This window comes from Aedes aegypti, chromosome 2 (assembly GCF_002204515.2).
Source record: "Aedes aegypti strain LVP_AGWG chromosome 2, AaegL5.0 Primary Assembly, whole genome shotgun sequence".
Lineage (NCBI taxonomy): Eukaryota > Metazoa > Arthropoda > Insecta > Diptera > Culicidae > Aedes > Aedes aegypti.
Window position 1 is genome coordinate 355269622 of NC_035108.1, and position 17716 is coordinate 355287337.

At 36.0% G+C, this 17716-nt stretch overlaps 1 protein-coding gene across 3 annotated transcripts in view; it reads right to left on the reverse strand.

The window, feature by feature from the left end:
• Window positions 1–17716, reverse strand: part of LOC5563771 (tyrosine-protein kinase Btk29A) — a 417823-nt gene that overhangs the window by 304121 nt on the left and 95986 nt on the right. For all 3 annotated transcript variants that reach the window (XM_021846347.1, XM_021846346.1, XM_021846345.1), the window contains exon 5: window positions 11362–11505. In XM_021846347.1, coding sequence (XP_021702039.1) covers window positions 11362–11505 — 144 coding nt within the window. The remainder of the gene's footprint in view (window positions 1–11361; window positions 11506–17716) is intronic.

A 17716-nucleotide genomic window follows, 5' to 3' on the forward strand; every position in this document is an offset into this window, starting at 1 on the left:
TTTCCACAAAATTTTCCACCGTTGAGAAAATTTGTAAAGAAAAGCCGGAAAAACTATGCTCCAACTCGCGGAAAATTTTCAAAAAAATATTTATGAGAAGATAATTCCATAAGCTTTAATCGCTGAAATTTTTGAAATGTCCTTTTTTTCGTTTTTGAGTTATGGCCAATTTTGTAAAAAATGTGCAAATGTGTCACTTTGAGCCTTTTCTTTGAAAAATCATAACTCAAGAAAGAAGCATTGTAGAAACAAAGTTTTTTTTTATGAAAATGAATGCAAATTTTCTCAGGAATAAAAAATATATTAACTGGAAACAGTTTTCCACAAAATTTTCCACCGTTGAGAAAATTCTTAAAGAAAAGCCGGAAAAACTATGTTCCAATTAGTGGAAAACTTTCAAAAATATAACAACTACCGAAAAGCTAAACATTACATATAATTTGCACTTGGATTAGATGGACAAATTGATGTGAAGATTTGCGAAAAAGTTACACGTTACAAAGTTCTTGGAGAAATGCTCAAATACTTAGTTGCATTTTTTCGTAATTATTACCAAAATGTTCAAGCTTAGTAATAGCAAATTTTGATATGGACATCGAACATATTGAGATAAAAGATCTGAAAATGATATCTAAAATTTGCACATGAAATACCAGCTTTAGCTTTTATGAGATCTAATAAACAACTGCAAGCTATTCTTTGGATCTGCAAAAGTTAAATTTTGCTGTTGATCAGAAGTTCCAAGAATAAAATTTTTATTTTATCTTCAGATCTTTTATCTCTTATGTTAATCAAGGCTTCTGCTCGGGTGGCGGCGCACAGGTCTACACCAAAACATAACACTGACCCTAGGCAGGGCTTCCTTCAACGATTGTAAACTTTTAAAAGCCTGTGCAACTACCTACGGGCGGTTTCCAAGCCGTAAAGAAGCTCCGTTGCGAACATAAACATGCTTTACGGCTTTCTTCTCGAATTAGGACTTAGCGTACTGTCGAACATGGGACTTGCGGAGTTGAACGGCGCGAGGTAGGGCATCCACCCTCACACCCGTATTCCGTTTGCTGTAACTATTCACCTGTCCTTTGAACCTTTTCGCTAGAAGGTAGTTAGTTAAACCTCGAACCGCACTACCTGAGTTGGTTTCCCGGATCGCTTCCTGGCTTAGGGTCGTGCCCTTTTTTCGTTCGTTGCAAGCAACCTGTTTTATGACACTGCAATCATCGTCATCGTCGTTTGTACGTCGTTTAGTTAGGAAGAGGACGATTGAAAGGCAATCCTTGGCCGCTGTTGTTTGCAAGTCATGCAAAACACGCTACGGTGCTTTCAGGACGATGGAGAGTCATTCCATACGAAATGTTGAAAGCATGTGTAATCGATTATCACAGATTTCAATGAAATTTTGGTTTTCGACATACAAACACCATTCCATTTTTATTTGTATAGATGAAAAAATCGAACTTTTTAACTAAAAACGCAATTTCTCAAAACAAAAAGAAGTGTGCAGTATTTTGATTCCGTTGCATGCTCCGGTGGGACGAGGTATGGAATCAAGATCAATCGTGTCAAGTTTGCGTTGTTCGTGTGCGAAGAGATATTCGTATTCAGTCGAGGATGGATTGCCATCTGGTGAGCTCGTTTCATGCTTATGATAACACATCTTTATCGTGACAACGTTACGTTTATGTAATTTACAAACAAACTTTAAATGGTTCGTCACTTTAAAGCGGCATCCACAAATTACGTAACGCTCTAGGGGGAGGGGGGAGTAGGTTCGAGCGTTACGGCTCATACAAAAATTTAAAAATTTTCAAACAAAAAGCGTTACGTAGGGGGGGGGAGGGGGTCAAAAATTTCCAATTTGAGCGTTATGTAATAAATGGACGCCGCCTAAGTGTCCACATAAATCCTTATTCCTGTTTCATATAATTTTAATCTTTAATCTTTTCTCCTAATTACTAAAAATAACCTTTGAATAGCTCGCACGTTTTAATCTTCTACTCAAATTTAAAAAGTATGTTGGACAATACTGTGCCCACAAATAAACTTCCTAGACGATTCCCTTCAAAAGTGCTGAAGGTCATTTTTCCTATGCCTAATAATTATAATTTGAGAGATGTAAGCCAAATCATGTTTTTTTGTCAACTTTGCAATCGCAAGAGATGGTTGGCTTTTACACATATCAAGTTAATAAACATTTCCCTAAAATTTGGTTGAAATCAGCGATGGTCGATTACACGTTTGTATTTTTTTGTGAACATTTGATATGGAATGACCCGGGAACCAAAACTGCCGTACCGAATATCTACAGACACATTCCGATAGAGTGCCACCGTTTAGTTGTGGTTGGTGCCGTTTGGCCTGCCCGTTCACTGTCGGCTAATGCGATTTATTTGTAAAATTTTGCACGGTACTGAAGCAAATACAGAGAGGGGGAATCCGACTGATTGCCTTCGTTCCTGTTGTTCGGGTTGGTGTTCCTTTTTTTCCAGGGAACTTAAGGTTCAGCGATAAATAGTGCTGCGGAAAGAAGGTAAAGTTTTAAGGATTGGAAAAAGTTGTACTTCTTGAACGATTTTCCACGGTCTTTTGAATGTTTTGTGCACAGAACTGCCGAAGAAAAAGGAGGTTAACGGCCGAGGGAGAAATATGTGGCAACACAGAAGCCCAGCAATGGATAGCAATGACGGATTGATTGCTCATTTTGTTGCGGAATTCGTTATGGGCGAAGAGGAGTTTTAAGTGGGATTTATTTGTTTTCAAACTTGGTGAGTTCGATTGAATGGAGATTGAATAGGATAGAACTGCAGTAGTTGAGAAAACCTTATTATAATGTCCGCTTTTCGTGGTCTAATAAATTTAACTGTGATAAAGCACATCAACCATCGAAACTTTATTAAAACTGAAATATTAAAATATCTTAGATGTATAATTATTACCTACAAATAGTGTTGTTTCAATTTCAGCTATTCAACAGCATGAGCATTGAACCGTAGTTACTACTCCGTGATTCACCAGAATAATCTAAATTGCATTCATAGTTTTGAAGTAGCTTACCACCATCATTGTATAATTTCCAGAATTCCAAATACCATGAAATCAATAACGGAGCCGGCCACGTCCTTACGGTCATCGGGGAAGGAAAGGAATGTTCTTCTTCTTCTTCTTGGCATTACGTCCTCACTGGGACAAAGCCTGCTTCTCAGCTTAGTGTTCTTATGAGCATTTCGACAGTTATTAACTGAGAGCTTTCTATGCCAAAGTTGCCATTTTCGCATTCGTATATCGTGTGGCAGGTACGATGATACTCTATGCCCAGGGAAGTCAAGGAAATTTCCATTACGAAAAGATCCAGGACCGACCGAGAATCGAACCCAGACACCTTCAGCATGGCTTTGGTTTGTAGCCGCGGACTCTAACCACTCGGCTAAGGAAAGGCCTCGGCCAACCGAAAGGAATTTTAGTGTGACATTCATTGTTACTAAAGACCGAGTATACCTCTGCATCTTATTGATTATTGAAGGAATGAGTTGTTGTTCGTGGAAAGAATTCAGAGGCTGGACATTGGACAATCTGGATTCACCTTGGCAAGTGATGCAATTCGACCTTAATTTTAAACATAATCAATTTATTTAGTCTTCTTCTATTCTTTTCTTCTGAATTTAAAATATGTCGACGCCTCAGGTGACGAACCATTCGAAGAGTCAGGTGACGAACCATTTATAACTGTCTTTGAAGAAAACGTCGACATTTCTTGTGTAGAATCATTCAAAGTTTTTTTTTATTTATTACGAAAATAACAATAAAAATATGTGTCCCTCAATGAAGTAGGAATTATCTTACGACGACACTAGGAGTGTCAAGCCAATAATAGTTTTTGAATAAATACATAAACGCAACATTCATACCGTCTTCACTTATTTGAAATATTAACATGAAACGAGCTCACCAATTGATATTTCATCGCCGACAGCACAGCTTACTTTAATATCGTCATCAAAAAAATCGTCTTGCTTGGGCTTTTTGAAAGCACTCAAAAATTGCAAACTTTTAAAGAAAACAAACTAATTAGAACTGAGTAATCCTTCTGATGATTTTTTTTCAACTTCTTAAGAAGTTTAATTATCATATAAGACATTTCATTTTTTCACATATCTATGTTATATGTGTTCTGCAACATTACCATCATACTTTGTTAAAATTAAATTCAGTTTTTATTAAAACATATTACATTTTCACAGCCAAAAATTATCTGCTTATGTTTTTGGAAAACTCTATAATGATAAGAAAACATACACTAATTAATATAAGTTTTAAAGAAAAAAATATATCTTTATACTTATGTAGTCTACACAAGTAGCTTGACGAAAAACATAAATAGAAACATTGATTATTTGAAAGTTGGGTTACTCTAATAGCGGACCACTATGATGTACCAACAACTCTTTCAAAAGGCGTTTTCATATATTTTGTGCAAAATGCAATGCTTTTGAAATGGAGCTTATTTTATTCATATCCAATCAGAAAATGATTTCATTCTAACTATATCATTGAAGATCATTTGAAATATTGACAACCCTTCAATGATTATGGAAGTTACTCCCAAAATTCAAAACATGGTAAAAAAATTTCCATCTCCCCCTAATATTAACGGAAATGCTTACAAGGTTCCTCCAGAGAATCGCCCGATAACTCTCTCAAAAATTCTTGCTTAAGCGGTTTCAGCAATGTCTGCATTTTTTTTTTTTTCAATCCAGAAAATACACCATAAACTCATCCAGGAATTCCAGCAAGAGCACCAGCTCAATGGTTCAGCCAGGAACACTTTGAGGAATTCTTCCTCGGTGCCATATATAGATTACTTTTCCAGAAATATGTCTTATGCAGAATCCTCCAAGTATTCTTTCAGGAATTCATCCATCAGTTACCCCAGGAATTTGTTTTGGCTACTCCTTCAGAGACCACATCAGCAAATCAGATAAAAAAGTCTTAAGACATGCTTTACACGTTCAATCAATGGATTATTGCAAAAATTTGTTCGATGATTCCATGCGCAAGATTTATCAAAATACCATTAGCATTTCCGTCGACAATAGCTTTAGACTCATTTGAATAGGTCTACTTTAGAGGTTTGTGTACAAATTGCGCAAGATATATCGATGCCTTGGCAGACTTTCTATGCACAATTTCTTCAACCGCCATAAATCTCAGGAAGGTATCAGGGTGCTTCTCTAAAATATTATGCAAATCAGATGAGTTGTATCAAACAAATCTAGAAAGTATGAATTTGTCTTTATATCTGAGATCTTTAGTTCATGAATACATTGCCCTAAAACTTGCAAACATCACTCAATTCGAAGACACCTCCTACTAACTAAATTGATCGCCTCCTAACTATCAATATCTCAATCGTCACCTCAATTCGATCGAACCCCTACAGCCTTGAACTTCTCACCTATAATTTTCGACATTTTATAGCAGTAATAACATTCGTGACAGGTATCTTCGATACCTTTGACAGCCGCCCGGTCGGAGTTCCCTTTGCACCAGCCCTACATTCATTTACCTACAGTATATACGCAATAAACCTCATATCACGATGTTGAAATCGATCGCATTTTTTGCTCACATTTTATTGGTAAGGCCTATCTACACAAACACCACTGTTGAATTGAAACAACATGCACCACTTGTTGCACCAGCCATCCGTACTTACAGTAATGGACAATCTAAAGGTACCGACATGTTTACTCTTACAAACTATACTAAAGCAAAATTTTCGAAAAATTAAAACATATAGAGAAATGATTTCTTCCTTAGCCGAGTGGTTAAAGTCCGCGGCTACCAAGCAAAGCCATGCTGAAGGTGTCCGGGTACGATTCCCGGCCGGTCCAGGATCTTTTCGTAATGGAACTTTCCTTGGCTTTCCTGGGCATCCATAGAGTATCATCGTACCTGACACACGATATATGAATGCAAAAATGGCAACTTTGGCAAAGAAAGCTCTCAGTTAAGAACTGTGGAAGTGCTCATTGAATATTAAGCTGAGAAGCAGGCAGTGAGGACGCAATGCCAAGAAAAGAAGAAGAAATAACAATTTTGGTCCAAGACAATCATAATGTCAATCAGGCAGCTAGAATTTGAATCAGTAGTCATCGAATCTGCGACAAAAGGTCGAAAGACAAATCGTCTATAGGACAAAACTTTGATAGACAAAAAGTCAAAGGGACAAAAGAAGGAAAAATTTCGCACCTAGTAAATCATTTCCGACTATTTTTACTTAAGGTTTTTTGTCTTTCGATCTTTAAGTCCTTTCGTCGTTTTGCCCTAAACCGTAACCATCCTAATGCATCGATTTTTTTCAAAAATTTAAAAATTGTGTTCATCTGACAAAACATGAAAAAATTAGTTTTTCATCGTTACAAGGAGCACGAAATCTAATTTGATACGTTTTTTTTTTCGTCCACCACTGTACAGTGAGTGATGGGTTCGATTAACCGGAGGGCCGCCGATCGACGAGGGCGTCGAAGAAAATTTCCTTCCGATTCCGACGCATGGTAATCGGAAAGAACAACCCTTGGCTTGCGTGTCTGATGACGGGCACACATTAAATAATAATAACAAAAAGACCCACGTATCACCATTCATCGGGGTAGGTACTACTTACGTTCGAATGCAGGGCTATGGTGGCGAACAATGCAGGGAATGCATTTTCCACTCAAACTTGCATTCTCATTCTCGGCAGCAGCGGATACAAATGGCAAGGGGCAGCGCTTAATAAGGGTGGTAAGGGTAGTGGCACACGTTTTTTGTCAGAAGTTTTCAAAACGTTTGTTAAGGAAAACGCATCTGCCTTTGCCTTCGCAGGTGTGAGATAAGAGATTAGAATGGGAAGATTAGAAATAAGAATTGAAGATGGAGGTGTAATGAAGAAAACCAGTTATTTGAGAAAAAACACTCACTGGTTCAAAGAATCCTGAGAGAAGAAGACGTTATCTCTGATTAGACTTAAAGTAGAACGATTGTCACAATTACTTACTAAAATTCCACTTTGTAAGCATACACTCAGCGAAATAAAGATAGCATCGCCATGTTTTTCTGCAGTTCCGATAAAACTGTTCAACTCATTACTGATCTGCATTGTAGGAAGAGCGCGGAATAATGTATGTTAGATTTAAGTGCAGTTGGGTTTCATTTTAAAAACCATTCACATTTACAGCTACATGAAACAATGGGTGCGAAATCAAAATAACACTCGATTTTTAACTAAACGTAACGATAAGGGCAAGTACAATATAAATTTAACAACATTGATCGTCTAAAAAATTAAATTTGATTCCAGAAAAAATGTAACACATCTAACTCCTTGCAATAAATTTTTTCTGGAATCAAATTCATGCTAACAATCTATAAGTGCCCTTTTGAGGAATTTTTACATCTATATGTTGCTGAATAAAATTAGCTGAAAAAAAATAAAAAAAACTACGACCAAAAACAATACATCAATATTTATGGTCGATAAGTATTTAGTTTATATAAAGGTTTTCCTGATTTTTTTTTCTATTACAAGAAAAAAACCCTATTACAAGAAATGTAAGATTTCTTGTTAAAATTCTGAATAAAATCCACGTGCTCAGGAAGGATTGAAATCCATGACTACTGTGTGCTAGACGAGCGCTTCACCAACTAGGCTACTGACCCACTTCATGAGCTATTGAGGCTATCAATCAAAAGTTATGCCGTATCATCGTACCTGCTATGGCTCTTAGTACCGACCCCTTTTAGCGAATACCGGTTCTACGGTTCTCAGTACCGGTAAAAAAAAACCGGTACTGGATTTTTTTTACATTAAATATATGCAGTATTAAACAACTAATTTGCAACTTTTTCAAATTCGTCACAAGTTTGCTGAAGCTTATCTTTCATTTTTATGAACTATAATCTAACAAAACATGATTTAAGATAATAATGGTTAAACCGTTCTAACTTTATAACTCACACAATACTCAAAAATATTTGTAGAAATTCAAATTTTGTCGGACGTGGTGGACCAAAATTTTTCAAATCTTTCCTTTAACTATCAACAGTTGACCGTTTTATAAAAGATTCGAAAAAGTGTTGTGCAATATTGTATTTAATACGGAAAATCGTTCAAAATGATGAATTATGTTCATGTGATTACTCTGATTCTCTTTCATAAAGTAGTATTCAAAAATTCATACCAGTAATGTTTAACTACCATACGTGTGCGTATTTTTGCAACAAAACTTACCGACATGTTGCCCATGTATCGTGAATTGTCAACAAATATTTCGCTTTGAGCTTGACAGACTTGCAATACACGAAGATAAGCCATTCTTATTGCTGAAAAGATGATAATAAGAACGAACCTTTATGTAATACCTGATCGACCTGAGCCATCAACGAACTTTATCAAACTTACGTTTATTTTATTGTGAAGAAATTCATTGATACTAACGATTATTTGTTTTTTTTATCAATACCGAAAATACCGGAACTCAATGCTCTCGATTACTCGAAAATTGGTAGGTATTACCGGTACTGCCGGCACCAACACTCTAGTACCTGCTACGAAATGATAACATTGGTTGACAAAAAAAAACTCTCAGTATGGGGTGAAGCAAAGCTGAGAATCAAGCTGTTACAGTGGGGACGTAATGTCATGAGGGAGAATAAGAGAACATACAAGAATTCTCTAGGATAAATTCTGCCAGCATTTGTTCCTCTATGAATAATTATTTTACATAATTGTAATTTCAGAATTTCTCCGTAAATTCAGTGCAAATTCTTCAAAGAGTTCATTCAGGAATTTCCTTAGCTACTTGGGACTCTTTCCAAAAACTTCTTAATCCTTCATTTTAAAAACAGGATTATTGATTAAAAACTACTCCAACAATTTCTTAAGGAACTTTCCACCAAGTATTTGTCAACTAACATGACACATCCAGAAGTGACATAGCAGATTTCTTTAGATATTTTCTACCGAATTGTTTCTATACACACCCTTATGTCCAACGAATATTATTTCATAGATACTGCCCAAGCTTTGCACCTATTTTTGCCATGGTGTTCCTGATTCGCCACCCTCCATAAGAAATCAACGTAGGAGGCGAATTCAGGAACCGAAATTAAAATCGTGGCGAATACTGGTGCACTTTGCAAAAAAGGACCACGTGATTATTGAGCTGACATCGAATTCAGGTTAACTTCTGCGTTCATGAGTCCTCTCATGGCGTAGTGGTAACGCGCCCCAACTAGAGATCGGGGAGTCGTGAGTTCGATTCTCACTGAGAAGACGTGTAACTTTTTCGCAAATCTTCACATCAATTTGTCCATCTAATCCAATTGCAAATTATATGTAATGTTTAGCTTTTCGGTAGTTGTTAAACTTCCACTCGGCTGGTTAGCCGTAAACCACGATTCATAATTAAAAACAATTGTGTATAATATGTTGAAAAAAATTAACATCATTTATTTTACATCATGATTATCACTATCATTATCATTTCCTCAGAGAAATAACTTCAGCTTCTATTACGTTGTCTACCACGGATTACAACCCTTCCAATTGATACCGAAAACCAATCATTTCCGAACCGCAACGCAATCAAGCTCCCCTACTATCGACGACCAATGAAAGGAAAAAAAACTGTTCATATTACATCTCCTTCGCTTACGTTACGTATCAACAGCACCACACATCAATACGTTTCCCGCAGAGTTCCGACACTTCATCATCCCCATAAATCCAGCGCAAAAACTATCCATCAACCATGTAATTAGAAGCTTCCCGGGCGAATTTGCGCGCCTTTCAAATACATAAACTCCGATTACCGTTCGGTCCTCCCCATGCCATCTATCTTTCGCATCACAACACGTCGTCTGTCTAGCGTAGTGGTTCTCAACCATTTTTGAATCTGCAAACCCCTTACGAACATCTCACGGCCCACTAAGAATGAAACTTCTGGAAACCTACCAAAAATGAATCAACAGATGTCCTTGACTGACACACCCAGGTATCACGTCTCAAATTCACCACAGATAATGCAGGAATCCTGTAAAGGTATCTTGAGTCTACTAAATACACTGATAACCTTGATAGGAGATAACTAAACATGTTTCCAAGAGCGAACTAATCACCATTGATAGATTTCGGTAAAAACTTTGTCAGGAGCTCCCCAAAACCTTGTGAGATACATATCTATCAGTAGAAATTAACAAAATAAGGCAATATCTGCTAAAGATTGAGCCAAAAATAGGCGATGGCCGTTGAATTCTCAAATTCCCACTGAAAAAGAAAAATCACGCAAAACCGGTGAGGAAAAATAAGATTTGCAATTGACAGAATGATATCGCAATCATTTTATCAGTAATTACTGATCTAGCGATTGGGAAACCCGGGCCTAGCGGTATTATAGTTCCATATGGGTTTCTCGCAAAAAAACCACGACATTAATGCCATTTATTCCTCCGTTCAGACAAAAAAAAACATCGCTAAAACAATAAATGCCTAGGACCAACATCTTGTTTGGCTTTGACCGAATAAAGTAAACCGGACATGAGCGCAAGATACGACCAAGAAACTGACTAGTCTCGCAATGAGCTGCACTCACAAAAACGAACATGTTCATTAATGCCCAATTTCCGAAAATAGTTAAACGCTATTATGACTATTAGGACAACCGCAACCGGTTCTCTCCAATTGAGCCACCGGAGCCACCAGGTGGGCAATTTGTGCAGACTATGTCTGTATGCATACTAGGGTGTCCCAAAATTGCACTTTGCCAGAAAACTTGTGGGCATAGCCTCCATATGATAGCCAAAGATGTTACAAACAAACTTTTTTCATAGGGGAATTCTGATAAATTATGTTGAGAGGTTGGTCCGTTGAAATTTTAGAAAACAAGTCCGATTTATGTGATTAGTATTTAAAATATATTTGAAGTTCTGCTAAATTTTGAGATACCGTCAAATGGAGGGTTAGGGATGAAAAACAGTTATAATTGAATTTTTAAGAACTTTTACTTTGTCATCTTGCCCACAATACGAAGGTTGAGCCCCCAAGCTTTCGAACAGAGTAATTTCGAGACACCCTAGTATGTATTCACCCCCATGTCTCAATTTTCGATTATCGTTCGAAGATTTGCTGTTGTTGCCTTTCATCGGTTTCCTTGTTTGGAAGACATGTGCGCCAAACTAATAACCATAGCAAACGCCACCGCCGTCATTCATCTTCGACAGCAAACAAAAAACGATTAAACGCCGCCGATAAGCAAATACATACGTATCTTCGGGGCGACTTTCAACTTTCGACTCTACCCGGGGCATTGTGGGTGGACTTACTTGGATTATTGTTGTACTCGGGCCATAGCGTCGCCACCTGACAGCCAAGCGCCCGCCGGTTCAGACTTTTACAGCAGGACCACTTGCGACCCTGCCACAGGCTCGGATGATACCGGAACGATTTCGGGCTGTACTCCTCGCAGACTGAAAAGAAACGATTTTGGTTACTTTTTGTTTCAATCAGGTACGTCAATATAAAGTGTTTTAATTTGTTTATTTCGTGCGCTTTTTAGATAACGTCCAGCGTTGGTTTGAACTAAAAACATTGTTCGGGGAAGTTTTTCAGTACCTATACTCAAGCGCATCTATCGATACCGTGACCACTTTCACAAAAATCCATCAAAATCAAAATTTTCTAATATTTCTGCAATAGTAATCAAAAAGTACGCGAAGATTTTTTTAATATAAATATAAATATCATTTTTCATTATCAACAATAGTTTTAAACCCGTTTTGAGTAATTATTCATTTCAATTCGTAAATTTTTGAATTTTGGTTTTTGATGTTTATATTTTTTTATTTTTGATCATCCCTATCCTTTTTAATTTTTCTTTATCTCTTCTCGTTACTGATTTATGGCAATCATAACAAATTTAGTTTTAGGTTACGGTTTTTTTTTTTTTTCTTTGACATAACTCTGTGTAACTAACGGAAAAACAGGTATGAATTTATTTTAATACGATCAATCTCTTTTTCTGTGATACAGGGTGTTGTCAAAATAATTGGGACAGGCAAAAATTGGGCCAACTTCGGAATGCTGTAACTTTGACAAAAATTGATCGATTTCAATTATTTAAGATAGAAGATCAAATTCTGAAGCAATTGGTGCGTCAAGTATTAAGATCGGCCCAGATACAACCAAGATATGGCCCACGGTGTGCCAGAAACCGTTATTAACAGAAAAAAAATGTCCATGAATTCGGCACCTACCATTCGAAAGATGTGGTATTCAAGCATCTTCTCCTTAAATTTGAAAATATTCTAACGAGGGAATCGAAAGTTATAGCGATTTGAAGATTTCAAGCTATTTTGCATGGGATATTCACATGTTTAAAAATATTCCTCAACGGTGCATCATTATCAACTTGTAACCAAGTCAAGTAACCATCAGCTTTGCATTAAGCATTCAAAACATGTGATATCCAAGCATCTTGCCTGTAAATTTGAAATCAGAAGAAGTTACAGCGATTAGTATATTTATCATTATTTCTATGAAGTCTAAATTAGAGCTTTTTTATGGCTTTTTTATATTAGAGCACAGAATTTACAAATAAAAATGTCCATATGACTGACACTCGGCATTCAAAAGATGATTATTCAAGCATCTTCGCAGCTAGTTTGAGAATACTTTATCTAGAGACAATACTACTAAAGTACTTTGAAGTTTTGGACCTATAATAAAGTAAATTTTGAGTATTCAATTACCACGTTCAATGTTTTCACCACTACTAATTGCAACAAATTCTTATCAATATGTTAATCAATGTGATTTAATAGCGTGATGGACCGTCTAATGTTGCTTCTCCGTTATTACAAGAGCAACTATACAGGCACAAGGAACCAACGGATGTTACTTAGGATTAGTCGCAGCACTCTCAGTGTGTAAGTAATAGAATTCTCATTCCTTGTACTAAGCAATACCACGTCCTGTTGCGTCCGAATACATGTCAATTGGGGTTATGGAATAAGTATTTACGTGATACTATCTTTGAGGAAGCCGTTGGAATCCTCTGCACTTCCACGAGAAGTCAATGGGAGTTTGGAAAATTGGAAGTGGTTATATTACAGATTCGTCTTGGTAAACAAAACGCTTAATTACAATAGTTTTAGGGATCATCACATCATTTTCATTGGTTATACCCTGTTATACCTCTCTTAAAACATAATGAAGTCATCAACATAATGAATAAAATAAAAAGTAATCCTTTTATATGCACAAAACATGACTGAATCAATATGACGATACCTTTGATGACGAACTATTCAATGATTTCGCATGATGGAAATCATGCAGCATCAATCCAAAAAGTAATCTATCAGTATCTAAAGGAAAAGTTAACGCTTATAGTATCCAATAATTCTAGGAACTAAACAAAATATGAGGCTTGCTGCATATACATATTTTGCAAAACATGAAACAAGGTTAATTTCTACAATAAACTCAACTAATGAGGTGCACCCACGGAGATGAACTATGACCACCGGATACCGGTGATAATCCGGATTTCCAGAAGCATGTCTTATGCAGTAAAATTATGACGTGTTTTTAGCAAAGATCTCGGTTAAAAACTCATAATTTTACTTCATATGGAGATAGAAGATCAAATTCTGAAGCGATTGGTGCGCCAAGTATTAAGATCGGCCCAGAAACAACCAAGATATGGCCATTTCCTCGGAATCAGTGCCGGTAGTGGATCCGAATTGGGGTCAAATAATTTATTCACTCAAAATATGTCGCGCAATATTGTTTTCTCCATAGCTTATAATAAAATACCCTATTATAGGTTGAAAATTCGTCTTGGACAGATTTGGCCACTCATGGCGCCGCCAAGTGCCCCAGAGGAACCTTGCATAGGGGACACTTCTATTTTGACACCAAAACATACCACGCGACGGCTCATTATGCATGTCTTGTCGTAAATAGGGCAACTGTAGACTCAAAATGGATATTTGACTACAGTGACTACTTTTGGGACCACCGGATGTCCCCGAGGGAACCTGTAATTAGGGACAATTGAAATTGAACTCCAATTAATATCGCGCGACGGTTCATTCTTCAGGTCTAGGTCGATTGTGGAAAAAAAATAGAAGGTACGATTCTTTGCATTACACATTAAATGAACCCCAGGCATTTGTAGGTTGGGTTTCATTACGCCGAAAATGACCATTTTTGACACCCACCCAACCACTTGTAACGCATTTTGTATGAACATTTATCGAAATTTGAATTAGCCCACCCATCCCCTTCAGCGATATGAAATTTGTGAATAAAAATAAAAAAAAAAAATACAAAAATACAATAAAGTTTCAAAAGCCATAAAAACATTCCTTATATGAGTATTATGGCCCAAGGTTTAAGCTAGAAATAAAATCATTTTGATTTGGGTATTAGAGGGTTAACAAACTTACGTTTATTATTTTAATTAACAATAAAATATCTTCAAAAATATGGGAAAACGTCAGAAATGAATGTCTGTTAGCAAAAATGCCAAGGGAGTGCCCCATAGGCTAAGTCTTTTTAAGCAAAATAAAAAAATATATATTTCTGATTTTTAGTCCGTAGGCACTAGTTTATTTATCGAGCATTCCATAATTGGTAAATTGTAACTTATTTCTCTTCATATTCTTATTCTTCCCAAGTGCGCATAACAAGAAACCATTTTTCATCTATGTATGTTCCTTATTCTGCGCTGAGGTTTTTTTCAACATACAATCAACACTAAATTATTCGAAATTGAAAGGAATATCGAGATATGGAACAAAATTAATTCGGTGAGCAGTTTAATGAGACCTTCTTTGCAAATTCTTAGATATTGTTAGATCTATTAGATTTTCTGTACAATTCCAGTACAGTCGAAACTGAGTACAGTCATACCTCGATATAATGTAACCTCTTTATAACGTAACTCTATATAACGTAACTTTTTTCTTGGCTTCTATTTATTTTTCCAATTTTTATTAAAAACATGAACTATAAACTGCAATAAACATTCTTCAAGATTCAAACACCAACCAATACAAAATCAGAGCAAAGTAAGCGTTTAATATCACTGATTCAGAATACAGTCATGAATCGATGTTGGGCAAATTATCATAATAATTAAAAACCAAGAAAAAAAGTCATGAATCGATATCGAGTGGGAAATAAGCTCAATGTTAAAATCAACATTTTGTCGATGCTCTACATTTATATACATCATTCGTTTTTATTTCTGTTGCATTTACGCTCCCATTGGAACCAAGCCAGTTGTTCACCTCAATTTTCTATGAAAACTTTGATAATTATTAATTTAGACTTGGCATTTAAAAAGACTAGATCAAACTCGAATTAGACTTGAGTGTCGTCGGGCCACGCTGCCATCGTCGATCCATTTCACGTATATTTGATAATATTTTATCTAAAAATGCTTAAGAAAATATTTATCTATTGCTTCAGGAACTCCTGCAGATATTCTTTAAATGATTCTTCAAATAATTTGATGTTTCTCCTCGAATTTCGTCACGGATTTCAACTAGAATCATTTCGAGGATGCCTGCAGAGATTCCTCCAAAAAATTCTCAATGGATTCATCTTAAAGCCTCCTGATATTCATGTATAAAACTTAAAACATATTTTTTAAATAATTCCGGCAGGGATCTCACTTTTCTTAAGAAATGATTCCACCATATGTTTTATTTTTCCAAAGCGATTTCAGGGATTTCTCCAAGAGTTTTTAGGAACATTTGATAAGTATTGATTTAACGGATTTCCGTCTTAAGGCTTCCTTGAGGAGTACCATCAGAAAAATGAATTCTTCAAAATATTTCGCAAAAGATAATTCATTTTTTTTTCAAGGTCTAGCGATTTATAAATTATTTATACTTCCAGCGGCCTATCTGAAGAACAATTCTTCGAATGCTCTAGAAGTTACTCCAAAAAATCGTACAGGTATTCGTCCAAAAATCTAAGAACCAATCTTTTTGGAATATCTTCAGCAATTTCATTATGAGTTTCTGCAGATTTCTCTCCAAATATTCATGCAAGAACTATTCTATGTACCGCTTAAGTTTCTCCAAGGATTGATTCCATCAGAAATTTCTTAAGAGAGTTCTTCATGATTTGTTTCAGTGGATTCTCCAAGTAATTCTTAAGTATTCGTCTAGACACTTTTTTACCAATATCCCCAGATCACCCAGAAAATTCTCCTGTAATATTGCCGATGGAGTTCTCTAGTGATTTCTTTATGAAATCTTTTATACATTTTGAAAAGAATTCTTGGGAAATTTATTCTGAAATTCAGTCAAGAAATTTCAAAAGGATTTGTTTGAAGAATTTTACTACGAGTTCTTCATAATAAAATTTTTGAAGTTTCATAATTGCCTGCTAGAAATGTTAATGGACTGCTCAACATTATGCTTATTAAAGAATTCCAAAAGATATCATTTTTTGAATTTCATTAAGAGCTACATAATAATTCATCCAAGGATTTTTTCGAAAAACATTTCGTTGAGGATCACTGCAATCGAGATGTAAAAATAAAAAAAAAATGAAAATAAAAAATAAGATAAAAAACACGGAAAAATATCGAAAAAATACGTTCTTCTTCTTTTCTGGCGTTACGTCCCCACTGGGACAAAGCCTGCTTCTCAGATTAGTGTTCTTATGAGCACTTCCACAGTTATTAACTGAGAGCTTACTATGCCAATGACTATTTTTGCATGCGTATATCGTGTGGCAGGTACGAAGATACTCTATGCCCTGGGAAGTCGAGAAAATTTCCAACCCGAAAAGATCCTCGACCGGTGGGATTCGAACCCACGACCCTCAGCTTTGTCTTGCTGAATAGCTGCGCGTTTACCGCTACGGCTATCTGGGCCCCTAAAAATACGTAAGAAAGACTGAAAATACCCACTAAGTCAATAATATCAATTTTAGATCCATTTTCTGATCAAACAATACATGTTGAACAAAATTTGGAATAAAAAATAGTTTGCTTCGATATAACGTAACGAAAATAAAAATCGAGTTACGTTATATCGAGGTATTACTGTAATTCGATTGCATAAAATGCCATACAATTATTTATTTATTTCGTCCAGCATAGGTAAACTACATACAATAATTACAATACTTTTTTATATGCTATGGATTACTTCTATTGTTCTTTAGTCGTGTTTTAAGCTGCTCTTTGGACATAGTATTGCCAATGATTTCTCAATGTACATTATACTGACGCATCATACGATTTATTGGTCCGTTTTGAGCATAATGCGTTCGGCATGATTTTTCTGAAAATAATTTTCTTGTTCTTAAATGCGAGAGGGTGTGTAGAAGTTTAATTGAGAGAGAAGTGCAGCAGAGTCTACCTACACGGTTCGAAATAATGTTGCTTATAAAGAGATTCATTGAGAATTGCCGGCGTGCTTAAATGTTTCCAAGTTTATGAGCATGCAGCGTGCTTCATACGACGGAAGTGGCAGTACAGTCCAATGCAATTTCCGAAGGGCGTATAAAAGGAATTACTTCTGTACTGATTCTGTGCGTTCTTCGTGTACGACATTGTACGGGTCCCATACTAGGTGACAGTATTCCAGAATTGGTCTTGCATATGTAATATACAATAGTTTAATGGTATATGGGTCTTGAAAATTGTTA